This window comes from Crocodylus porosus, unplaced genomic scaffold (genome assembly GCF_001723895.1).
Source record: "Crocodylus porosus isolate Cpor-Errol unplaced genomic scaffold, CroPor_comp1, whole genome shotgun sequence".
Lineage (NCBI taxonomy): Eukaryota > Metazoa > Chordata > Crocodylia > Crocodylidae > Crocodylus > Crocodylus porosus.
This window is the reverse complement of record NW_017728943.1, coordinates 17,306,352-17,319,187: the sequence shown is the minus strand read 5'-3', so window position 1 is coordinate 17,319,187 and position 12,836 is coordinate 17,306,352. Positions and strand designations below refer to the sequence as shown.

Sequence of the window (12,836 nt, the reverse complement as noted above, 5' to 3'; positions counted from 1 at the left end):
GGGCTGTGGCTTGGGAGTGAAGGGAAGGGGAAGGGCATGTTTTCTTACTTTCCCCTCCCCCTCCACAGGTGTCCTCTTTTTTGAAACTGGAAATATGGTACTCAAGTTCAAATATAGTTAAAAAATGTGAACTTTACTGTCAGCCCCTCAGTTCAAATTCAGGTTATTCCTGTTACTTCCTGGCCCTTCCTCCCTTCATCATTCTCAGTCCTTCCTCATTTTAATTCTGGAGGGCTCTTAAGGTCCCTAGCTTGCAAACAGCTTGATTCTGAACCAGTGCTGCATGCACCAACCAAGAGACTGTGGGCCAGGTTTGTAAATGTATTTAGGTGCCTAAGTAGCTTTAAAGCTCTGGCCCTGTAGGCCCAGTATTCTGGGGATCCAATTATGAAATATTTGGACTGCAGCACATAGGAGCTCCAGTTATGGACCAGGCTCCCATTGTACAATGTGCTGTGCAAACAGAACAAAAGCAGCCAGAGGCACCATCTTCCATCCTAATGAAAGTAATTAAGTGTTATGAGATGTCACAGGAGCAGCAAACTTCTTGGCTCAGAGCAAGAACAACAACACAGGCTGGAGGGTAAGTGCACCACACCTGTCACACCCTGATTGTTCTGTTTCCTAAAAAATGCCTTGTAGCCCTAACCAAGCAAGGAATAACACCATAGGCCATGCATGACGCATGCCCCTGGCAGCTGGGAGGTATGGTGGTACTGGCAGTGGCAGAAGCATGGTGGCGATAAGTGGGGGGGGTGGCAACTGCCGACTAGCGAGTGCCTTTTTGTAGGAGGTGCACCACCGTGCTCAGGGGATGCATGTGCACCTGTGTGCACCCCCTATGTGTTGCCACTGCCATGGGCTCATGTGAGCCAAACCCAATAGCCAGGATTGCCAATTGTCCGTAAATTTACTGACTGTCAGTAGAAAGGTTAAAAATGGCTGTCAGTAAAAAAGTTTAGTGATCAGTAAAAATAATAAGCAGTTGTAGCTTGATTGAAGCTCTGGCAGACAGAGCACTGCAATGCCACCTGGTGTTCAAACAGGAATGCAACATCCTATAGGGAGTATTCTCTCAGCCACGTGTCCCAGGCTGCCTGTAATACTGCTGAATTGCAGGTGGGCTTCTTTGGAGGATTCATGCAGGGATGTAAGAACAGGTCTGGTGAGGGTAAAGCTGGGGAGAGGGCTGGGTGGGGGCAGCAGGATGCAGGGTGCAGTCAAGTGCATCAGGGTATGGGGGTGACTAGGCAGCCTCTTGTTGGGGAAAGGCAGTGGCACAGTATAAAACCATTGCTGCAGTCAAACAGGGTTGCCAGCTCATGAATTTATTTTTTTTTAGTGCAAATATTTTATTGACAACCACATTTAGCATTTTTTTTTTTACTATGGTTGACATTAAATGCTTAAATTTGGCCCAGCCCTTCTAACTAGGGCCAGGAAGCAGGTAAGACCTGGAAGAAGCATTACAGTTACATTATATAAAACATATATAAGTAAAAAATTTAGGCCATCAGTAAAAGTTTGGAGATTGTCAGTAAAAGAAAATACTTGGGTGGGCCACCCTGCCAGTAGCATATTGGCCATGTTTTTCAAATAACACATATTGATAGCTAAGTCCCTAATCTTTAGAACAGAGGCTACTTATTTTTTTTTACCCAGCCGTGCCACTGATTTTTTTTTTTTTTTGGTTCTACATCCCCTCTCTCTGCCTCCACTTCCTTATCTGTAAAATAGAGGTTGTGAAGCTAATTTGTCACAGGGCTGAGGTGAAACTTTAAGGTTTTTTGGTAACTTCAGATGCAGATTTCTACAGAGGTGTCAGGGATGTGTTTGTGTGCTGAGTTACAAAACTTCAGGTACAAGCATGCTTTGACAATGGTTTATTTGGTCAATGCAGTTACAGCATGGTTTTTAGGACACCTCCCCATGCAAACAATATGAGGATGCCAACTGCTAGCAGCCAAAGGGAAATCAATTGCTCTTGGCTATGTGTCCTAGAAGCTAAAGAGTTTTAATCTTTACAGTTGAAGAACTGAGAGGAAGCACTTCCCAACGGGGCTACATCATGGGTTTGGGGCAAAAATAGATTAGTGCCTTCAGATGACAAGTGTATAAACAAGTGCAGTTAGCAACACAACTGAGTCTCTTCTTGGGAACAAAGGCAGTAGCCTCAGCTGGAGCTCCTGATGAATCAGGCTGGATACAGTGAGAAAAGCTCAGAGAAATGTGTGAAGATCAGCCCAGATAGGGATCCCTGTGCAAGGAGAAAAAGCTTGGTTGTCTCTTGAGATGAGAACAGTGAAGCACAGGACTGGTGTGGCCAGCTTATGCTGTGCAGCAGGGCAAGTTTAGCTGTTTCATCCAGGTACTACTGTGTATGCATATACTTAAAAGCACTGGCAGAAGAAGATAGTGTAAAGAGACTGAAGCGTAGTCAGCAGCCTGTTCTGTGACTGCTTACTTCAGGCCAGGAGGACTTGGGGAGATCCTGTGTGGTGACAATAGGCAGCAAATGCTTTGTCTGCTTGGAAGTCAGGGTCTGTCAGCATCTAGCAGGCTCAATCAAGATTTACTTCATAACCCTTATGACTGAGTCCTGCCTTTTCTCTAACATGAGGGGCATGACAGAGGTCCCTGCCAGAGCTGTGTGCACTTGAAGAATTATTGCAGCTGTAGGAAGAAAGCCAAACTTTCCCTATAGATTTGCTCTTGCTGACAAGGAGAGTGGCGTGAATTGAGAGTGGTTCACAGGGGTTGGCGACAAGTAGGACCTGTGCCTCTGTTAGTTCCTAGCTGTCAGTTTTCAGATGACAGCTAGACAGAAGAAAGTCACCCATGGCAAAAGATGGATGCATGCAGCTGTCATCCACATGGTAGTAAAAACTCCACCTATTTAATGGTCTTAAAAACAGCAGCATATACAGTAGATTCATAGCTGTCAAGCTCAGGTTGATCCTTAGGAAGAGAAGTGGCTGTGTATGTATGGCAACTTGGGGGGCCTCTGCTCTAACATGCTAATACAATCTGATGTCATTAAGGGAACGATTATCACCTCTACCTGCGTAGAACAAATCCATACTAAACTGCCTGTGGGCAGTCACTACTAATCTGATGTCACAGTGGAGCTTTTACCAATTCTAAACTACCTTAATTTTTGGCACAATAGCATTAGTCTGTATTTAAAAAAAGAAGGTATAAGCAACAGAGAGTGGAACAAGCTCCCTGCTAGGACAAACAGACCAGTTAGAGCTTGAAATCTACATGGGCCAGCTCTTCAGCCCATGTGAATGGGCACTGCTCTGCTCACTTCTGTGGACCTATGCTAACTTATACCTGCTGGCAGTTTGGCCTCTGTTCTGGTTTAGTGCCTCATCTGTCCCCTTTTTTGGGGGTTGAATTGTGTTTCCCATCATGGTCCCTCCTCCCATCTAAAACCAACCAAAACGTAGAGGGCCACTCCTGATAAAGACCACAGGGGAACATTGTTTTCTCTGTAAATTATTTGTGTAATTCACACACACAGCCTCCTTGGGCAATTTTGGACACATTCCCTGACAGCTTGTTGAGAAGATTTAGTACAAACCCACCAGCTCTGAGAGACGGCAAGACAATCCATCAACTAAAGGCTGGGTGAAATCTTACGATGCGTAGTCAGAGGCTAAGACATCTGTGTTGAGCAATGCATGTGTCTGCTGTCTTTTGCAAGGCAAGAGGTCCTGGTGAATTCTCAGTGATGATATACTGTAGTAGATTTTGGTCTAGGAGCCACGTAGATACATGCTTATGTGTCTTCTTCTGTGACACTCTGTTGCCTCCCGGATCTGGCTAGTGTGGGTGCCTTGTGCTTCCTAGGAGAGAGAGCCTGATCTCCTGAAGTGTGCATGGCCATGTCAGTCTCCAGTGGTTACAGCTCCCAGAGACTAGAGATCCTGATGCTGCTACAGCTAATGCAGATTCTTCTTTAGCTGATGAATGTGGGACACTATGCAACAGAAGGTCCTGGTTTCTCTCTCCATTCATGGCTGATAGGATCTATCTTTGTGGGCCAGAATTTTTCTCAGTAGGCCCTTGAGTGCCATGTCCAGCTGGGTTTACATCAAAATGATCCCTTGCCCTTCTTCCCTGCTGTCAGCAGCACAAGATCTTGAGGAAAGCTTTCCGGAATTCACTATTGAAAGTGGTGTAGATGATGGGGTTGAGAGCACTGTTTACATAACCCAGCCATGTGGTGGCACTGTACAGCTCTGGGGGCACATGACAGGACCGGCAATGGGTGTTCAGAATATGAGTCAAGAAAAATGGTAACCAGCAGACTAGGAAAGCCCCTAAGGGTGAAAAGATATGAGAATACATCTTTACTTTGAATAGATGCTGCTTTTCAGGGCTAAACTCTACTCCCATGCAACCTCCATCTATGCCCCTGGGGCCCCTCAACACTTAATATTAGGGAGGATGTCACCTCTCAGTTTGGGCAACCAATAAACACTGAGGCCCACATGTCAAGACCCTACCCTCCTCACAGTCTTCATAACTCACATGCCTTTGAGCCTAAAGGTGACTCACCTCCCTGCATATCCATGTTCAAAGGCTGAAGATGGCCTCTGCTCTCTAACCTGTAACCCGCTAAACTTTAGAAACCAAAAGAGGGAAGCAGGGGCCTCAGCAATGCAAAGAGGTATTATCCAAAGGGATTTTTCCTGTTGGCATTGGCCAGGCCTGGTTGAGAGTAAGAGTGAAGTTGCATGTTACACTTAGACCATACTATAGCCACTTAAAATGTGAGCATTCACATGTTTTAAAGCTTGTTAACTCATGCTAAGTGCCCTCTGAGTGTCTCAAAGGTGTGCCACCTCAGGTGAAGCTTAACTCTGGGCCATGCTACCTGGCTCTTGTTAGGGTAACTTCAGTTGGCTTCACAGAGATAAAATGATCAATTTGCAGTCCTCCAACATCCCAGGGTGTACTGCTCCCAGACTCCCCCATCCAACCCACCTCAGGGAGAGAGGCCAGGTCTCCTGGCTTCTAGCCATGCCCCTGCTCACCAGCCCACTAGTGGCAAGTCAGAACTATGCAAGAAACAGTGCAACTTCTCACAGCATGTTCTATCTTTAATGCTTCTTAATGCTCCTTAGATTTAGTATGGTCTAAGTGTAATGTGTAACTTCACCCAGATCTGCTCTATACACAGGGAGATCCCAAAAGCTGAGTGAATGATCCCAAACTTTCTTTGTCCCTGTTTTTTGCTCTTATAATGGAAGAGCCTATGCAGAGAGCTTGGCTAGTTTGTGCCAGCTGGAATTGTGCCCTTGGTTAGAATTCTTTGAATACTCTATGTCACCCCTGTGCATTTCAACAGCATCTGCCATGTGAAGATCACCCAGTGTCTTGCCAAACACACCCTTAGCTCACCCTATACGTGGGGTAATCAAAGCTCCTCTCACTCACCCAGGACGATAGCCAGCATTTGCGTGGCCTTCCTCTCCCTCAGCTGGACCATCCGGGGCTGCTGGTGCATGAGCTTCAAAGAACAGATGGTTTTGCCATTGTCAAGTCTGTGCACCTCCAGGCCCTGCTGCCCCTTGCTTCTCCTCCCTTCCTCTAACTCCTCGGTGGTCGCTGTTCTGGTGAAGGAAGCTTCATGGCAGAAACTGCAGTAGCGCTGCAGGCTGAAGGGGGGCAACAGCTTTTTTAAGGAGGAGAGTCCCTGGTGAGGGGATTTTAGTGGTGGTTGAAGCGAGAGGGTCCCTGGGCACTGGTGATGCAAAGCTTTCCTCTTTCCATGCTCCTGTAAGGGAAGAAACCACAGCAGAGATGGGACCCTTTCATGCAGTTGGCCCAGGCCACATGCGGGGAGAGGACTCCAGGACTCCTTGGCACCAGGGAATTCAGTAGGCTTGAATCAGCCCCCTCAATCCAAACTCACCCAAACCAGGAGCTGGGGTTGAGACTTGCCCCTGAACTCATCTCCCAGTGGGATGAGCTAGAACCCTGTAATGCAGTGGTTCTCAAACTTTTTTGTACCAGGACCCGTTTGTAAACATCAATGGATAGTCCCCATGCAGTGCCCCTCATTACTGTCCCCTGTCCCCAGGCCCCAACTCCCCCAGTGTGGTTGGGTGTTGGCAGGGACATGGGAGGCTCCAAGCAGCCCCAAGGAGTCCCTCGCTGGCTGAAACTCTGTCAGCCTACAAGGGAAAAGCTATAGTTTCCCACAGTTTTCTTCTTTAAAGGAGAATCATTTTTTCAAGTTTGTTGTTCAATTTTTAAAGTTTGTTTGTGACCCTTCTATATATTCTTGCAACCCACTTTTGGGTCGCAACCCATGGGTTGCTTAAGCACAGATGCATTACAGCAGCATTCTCATCTGGCCCCAGCTCTACTAGGATGAGTTAGAGCCCTGGATTTGAACCTTCTGCTTCCAGAACTGTGAAGCATATTGGTATATTATCCATATCAAGGACTCCCCCTTTTCCACCTTATGTACAATGTAGTATCATCAAGGAAATCACAGTGGTTGGTGTAACACTGGGGTCCCATATATGGAGTAAAGTGAGTGGGAGCTGCTCCAACCTTTGAGTCTGTGAGTTAAGAACATTTTTAATGGCCTGAAATCAGTGATGTTCCAGTACTCAAAATCCTTGTGCTAAAAATGACTTTAAAGTCAAGCTAAAAGCCTACTAGGTCTTTCTGCTGCAGAGACACTGGTGAGGTGCACCTGCTCCCCCTGCAACACCCAGGGAGGATCTTGGAGATAAAGGTTACAATCCCTGTGATATTAACCTCTCCTTTGCGTGTCTGTAGAAACTTCGGTGTGAGACCTCAGGTTACTGAGGAGTGTCTGCTGTGCAATAGCATTCATGTTCCTCTACCTCATTAGCATTGACTATCTGTACTCACTTTCCCAGGAGGTCCCCTATCAGTACTACATTCCTATGTCTTAATTCCCAACCCTCCCAGACAGGGGAGCAAGATCAAGCCTACACACTCATGGAAAGTGATGAGGATTAAGCTACACTCAGGCTCAGGGGGAAGGAGCCTGCCCTTCCCTGCCCTGCCCTTTGATATGTTCATGTGGCTTTCACGTGGCCCTTACTTGCTGCGTGTAATGAGGCTTGCAACTGAGGCCAGGACTGCCCTGCCTGGTGAGAATTCGCTTCCTCTGCCTCTGCCTCAACACAAGATAAATCCGGATGTAAAGCAGCAGGGTTACCATGAAGGGAAGGTAGAAGGATACCACAGAGGAGTAGATGACAAAGTCAGGGTTAGATATGGAACAGACACTGGGATCACCTGGAGGGAGAGAGAAAGAGAAAGAGCACATGCCTAGAGCACCTCTGCAGTTCAGGAACCACAGGGATACTTTAATAACACAGCAAGACAAGCCCAAATGTGCCTCATGGACCAAAGGCGGCCTGTACTGAATGAAACTGAGTGTCTACACCACGAAGCTGAAACTCCAGATGAAGAGGTGGATGCATGCAAGTTACACCTTTACCTGTAAGAGGTTTGAACAGAGGTCAGAGAAAAGGTGGTGGATATCCATCATCACCTTCACATCTGTCTGTCTGTCCAGCGATAAATTATGTACTCAAGCATCACATCAATTCTGCCCAGTTTTCCCATCCCCCCATCACTAGTTCTGCCTCTTTCAGCCTCACCTCTGCAGCTCCTGGAGCCCTTCATCCCCTTCTCCCAGGCTTGGGAGAGAGCTGTAGCAGGGTCCCCTGCTTCCTCTTTCTAGGCTGTGTTGCTTATTGGGGTAGGGGAAGCCATCCCCATTACTCAGATGGAAGAGGGACCTGAATCCCTTTGAGCTGCTGGGCACTTTCTCTGCCCTTCTGTCCCTACCTCTCCCATAAGAATAGGCCCCTGAGGGGGTGAGGAGTACCCAGCCTCCTGCTTGCATCAGCTTTTAGTGGCTGCTCTTCCCTAGGAGGCAGAAAATCCAATCAGAGGGCATTTCCCTCTCCCCAGACAGTACTAAAAATCTGTGCCCTGCAGCTACCTAGATTGCTATTTATGTCCTTGGTTGGTTTCTTAGGGCTGTAGCATGTTGCAGCCTCACACTCTCCAAGCTTTGCATCACTTTAACGGTCCTCCACACATTAGTGGGTGGATGCCCTTTTGTGTGAGCAAGGCCTAGGCTGAGCTGGCCAAGTGCAATGCGGTGGGCTAAAACAGGAGCAGGGCCTATGGCCCCATGTCAGACTGAAGACTGCTCCAAAACGCAACCCATTCAGGAGGAAGTTCCCTGCCCCACTCCTTGGATGCCGGGATCACAGCTCTTAAAAGCTATCTGATCATGGTAGTGGCAGCAGTATGTCTCAACAAAGACATCCCCCTGCATGCCTTGCCCATCTGCTTCTGCTTGCATACTCCAGACCCAGAAATACACTGGTATCTGCAGATAGTCTCTTATGTGCTTGGAATGTAGAGTGGTGGCTGCAGCCTGCTGGGAAATATCCTCCAGACACTGTCCTACACCACCACATCTGGCAGCTGAGACAGCCTCTTCCCAGCCCTTCCCAAGCCATCTTGATCTGGAAATCACTGTTACCTGTTGTATTGAAGCCAAATAGGAGAGGGCAGGAGACTGCAAAGGCCAGCATCCAGACAATGACGATCATAATGGAAACCCTCCTGCAGGCTCTGTGCCCCGTGTTGTGCTGATACTGGACTGGCATCACCACAGCAGTGTACCTGAGAAATGAACCAGCCTCACAGTGAGGGAGAAGGAAAATGTTGTGGAAAAACTGGATGGGGAGAGGTGGATGAAGATGGGGGAAAGAGAAGGAGCGGGGAAAGGAGAAACTTTTCAGAGAAGTGAACTCATTAACAGGGAATGTGATGGTGGGCTGTGAGAGACAGAAAAGGAGAGAATGAAGTGATTGAATAACAAGAGTGAAGTTTGGGGCTTTGTGATGGTTGTGATGATGGTGAGGCCTGGGGTACGTGACAGACATGGTTGGTAACTCTGGGCCTGGGGCCACAGCCCCAAAATGCTTTTTAGGTGCCTAACTCCAATTTAAGCACTTCAACTGGCAGTGATTTCCCAAAGAGGCATCTAATAAAGGTTAGGCACCTACATACCTTTTTGGACCTGGTCTCTGTTCTAACAAGAAACCATTGAAATCATTGGAAAGACTCTCATGGATTTCAGTAGGTTTGAGTCACAGTGCCCTGAGGTTGGCTTGGCACAGTTTGCTATGAATCACCTATTGGAAGGGGACTGGCAGGGTCCCCTTGTCCTGCACTTTCTGAGCCAGGAGGAAGCTTGTCCTGCTTTATCACTGCACACATCTTGAGATCTCTGTATAGCTCTGTGGCCATCCCTATGGTATCCTAAAAAAAGACCCTAAAATTGATTTAAACACAATTCCTTTGTGTCTCACAATGCTGCTGGTTATCTGCTCAAGCTTTAAAATATGGCAAAGTTGAAGAGTATGCATGGGTAGTCCCTTTCTCTCTCTCTGTCTCTAGATAGGGATATACATATAAAACTGGGTTTTCTTAACTATCATAGGGGAGATTTTCATAGGCATACAAGGTACATATGTGCCCAAACTCACTGCAAATCAATAGGGGTTAGCTTGCTAACTCCCTCTGATAACTTTGAAAATCATTCCATGTGCAGTCACTACTTGAACTCCTCCATTTCATGCTGTGCTTCTTTCCTTTCCCCCTTTATATCTCTCTTTTTTGGGTTCAAGATCTTGGCATCAGGAACTGTACCCTCTTTTGTGCTTGCAGAGTCTGGCATGGGGTAAGCATAACCATAATGGCAGCAATAATGGTGACGATAATGGGAGAATTTCAGGAAAGACTGGCTTCTCAAAAGTATTTGCTTTACCTTTGCCATTTAGGAGGCATTAATACCCAAACAGTACCTGTGAATACCCTAAGCTCTGTCTCTGTCATACCCAGCCCTAAGGAAGACCTACCCCAGCTTCACGAAGAATACATGTTGGTGCCTACCTGTCAATGCTGATTGCACAGAGGTTTAAAATGCTGGCGGTGCACATCATCACATCCATGGTGACAAAGATGTCGCAGCAAATGCGGTTGAAAGTCCACACACCTCCAGTCACCTAAGCATCAGTTATAAAAATGTCAGCCTTGCCTGGGATGGAACACTTACATGCTGCTTTTCTACAGACCCTTCCATCTTAGGATCTCAAAGCTCGTTATAAGTACTGATGCACGTTAATGCAGCACGGAAGCACAGAGAGTTCGGTCAATTGGCCCCAAGGTCACACACAGCTAGATCATAAGGAGAATCCAGGAAGCCTGATTTCCATTTCATAGCTCTGAAGTACAGATGGTGACATACACAATTCTTCCACTTAAGAAGTATCGTATACACATAGACCCTGCTCGTACCCAGAACCTCCTCCAGAATCATTTGGAGCATTACATTGCTTGCTCTGAAGAGAAGCTAGACTAGCAACCTTTGAATATTGGATCTGGATCCATACTCTTGGCACATTGAAATTTAGGCTTTTTACAGATTCACAGAAATTTAGGGCTGGGAGGGACTTCGTGAGATCTTTGGGTCCAGCCCTCCTGCTCTGGGCAGGAATGCCTGCTGGGGTCAAATAACCCCAACAAGGTGTGCATCCACTCTCCTTTTCAAGATCTCCAGGTGCCTGCACCACCCCCACTGGGAGTCTAGTCTCTACCTCTTCCCCTCCAAACTCCCCTATTTCTCCCCTTCCCCCCTGCTTCCCAGCCTATGCTTCTTCTCTTCCCCCCACACACCCCAGCCTGTATCTCTTCTCTTCAAGGTCCCCTCAATCTCTGCCCCTTATTGTCAGATGCTGCTTGGGCTGCTCCATCCTGGAACACAGCACATTAGTTTGATTCCTTTTCTATTGGTTTTTTGCTTGCATTTAACATAAAAAGTAAAATATTATGACAATGTCCCAGAGGTGGCCAGTATTTGTGATAGAATAGATGAAGGCACGTGTTTGATTCAACTTTCAAATTTTGACAAAGGTCCACACCTACTCAGAGCAACACTTTGACTTGTCAACACCTAACCCAGTGCCAGTGTGAAGAGCCAATTGCTGGGTTTGAATGTCCTGTTTGAGGGCTAATGTTAGCACTCAGTCTGGAATCTGTGTGGGTGAAACTAAACAACCACTATTCTCCAGAACAAACTCTCACAAAAGATAGTGAAGAACAGAAGCGCCCAATGACCCTTGGGAGAAAACTCTTCAAGAAACAATTACTCCTTCTCTGACATCACAGTCTTTGTCCCCAAAAGAAACCTTCAGAAGATGGGCCTGGGGATAAAACTCATCACCTTACTGGACACCAAAAACCACTGACTTAACACAGGCAATGATTCTGTAGCTCACTACCTGCTCTCTTTGCTAACCATTCTGTGCTCCACAGGGTATAATGGACCTCTTCCCTTTTAAATTGTCTAATTCTTTAACTTTAAAGGTTTCTGTATAGCAACTGTACTTCATTTGGTCTATAATTACTTCTGAGAACATCTTTTTGCTCCACAGGTTTCCTGCATATTTTCCTTTTTAAGTGTTCAATTTCATTAACGTAATAGGGCTAAACAAAAGCAATTATTTTTACCAGTATTTAGCTTAGAGACTGTATTTGCCTCTTTTCCAGACTTGAGGAAGGACATTTAGTGCTTGAAAGCTCACTTAACATCTCTTCCCAACTATAAAGTTGGTCTAGTAAAAGCTATTGCTAAGTTAAATTTTGTCTCTTCAGTCTAATATGGACAGATGGGCATACAGAGCCTTCTAAGAGAGAGACTTCTCTTGGATTACTACCAGTGTATAGTCAGGACCTGTCTCTCTCATTTTCCCCAGCTTTCTAACCAAAGCTCATGTTTCTGACTTACCCATGACATTGATGCCAGCGAGATTTGCAGTCATATGAACTGTTTCCTCTGCTAGCTGAGCTGTAACGAACTGGGGAACAGTGAACTGCTCAGAGCCCTTAATTCCTGTCTTTACAGGATCCCTCATAAATTTGCTGTCAAGTGCTGGTGAAAAACGTTGGTCTGACAGTTGTTGAGACAGGTGGCCTCAGAAAAGCAGGGGCAGCAGAAAGGAAACTTTCCCCCAAACTGCCCATTCTTGACAAACAGTGGAAGTGATGCCAGCTCTTTCCAGAAAGGGAGTTTGCCCCTTTCTATTACAGCTGAGGGCTTCTATAGGATTCTCGTCCGCTTCTGGAGAGCTAGGCAGCAGCAACAACCAAGAGCACTTGGCCAGGTGGCTGCAAACTTTCCTTTTAGATGCACTGACAACTCTGCCATCATCCCCTTCAAGACTGGATTACTACAAAGTGCTTTGCACCTAAACAACGGTTGGACACAGGTAAGGATCAGATGAGGTCTGCTGGCTGAATGGGGGGCTTCACAGAGATTACATCATGCCATGCATCCGGTCAGCTGCCCTAGCTTCCAGGAGCAGCTCAAAATGTTGTTTTAATCCATATATCCCAAAAAGTCTGGCTGGGTCCTGGTTATTATGGAGGCTGCGTCTCTCCCTGTGTGCTAAACTGAGTATCTGTAACTGAGCTGAAGTACTTAGTGTTACAGTCCCCTGACTGAAAAGAAAAGGGGCTGGAAGCAGGGTGCTGGACTCCTCTCCTAGGATGGATATCTGAAAGGCCAATTGAAAGGTCAAAGGAGAATTTTTTTTGCCTGGATGTGCTTGAGCGGTTGTTAAATGTGGCTATTGGGTCCAACACAGATGCTTTGTTGTTTGTTGTGCAGATGCCCAGAGCTCAGCACAGCTATACTTCAACAAGCTAAGGAGGATCGTTGGGGAAGCGCTGAGGACCCAGAGGGGAAGGGA

The 12,836-nt window shown here is 46.7% G+C and overlaps 1 protein-coding gene across 1 annotated transcript in view; it reads right to left on the bottom strand.

Moving 5' to 3' along the window:
- Window positions 1-1,871: 1,871 nt before the first annotated feature.
- Window positions 1,872-12,836, bottom strand: part of DRD3 (dopamine receptor D3) — a 20,670-nt gene continuing 9,705 nt past the window's right edge. The window contains exons 2-6 of the mRNA XM_019548776.1: window positions 9,979-10,091; window positions 8,561-8,703; window positions 7,097-7,293; window positions 5,449-5,788; window positions 1,872-4,328 (exon numbers count right to left, since the gene is read on the bottom strand). Of these exons, the coding sequence (XP_019404321.1) occupies window positions 4,132-4,328; window positions 5,449-5,788; window positions 7,097-7,293; window positions 8,561-8,703; window positions 9,979-10,091 (990 nt within the window). The 3' untranslated portion in view covers window positions 1,872-4,131. The remainder of the gene's footprint in view (window positions 4,329-5,448; window positions 5,789-7,096; window positions 7,294-8,560; window positions 8,704-9,978; window positions 10,092-12,836) is intronic.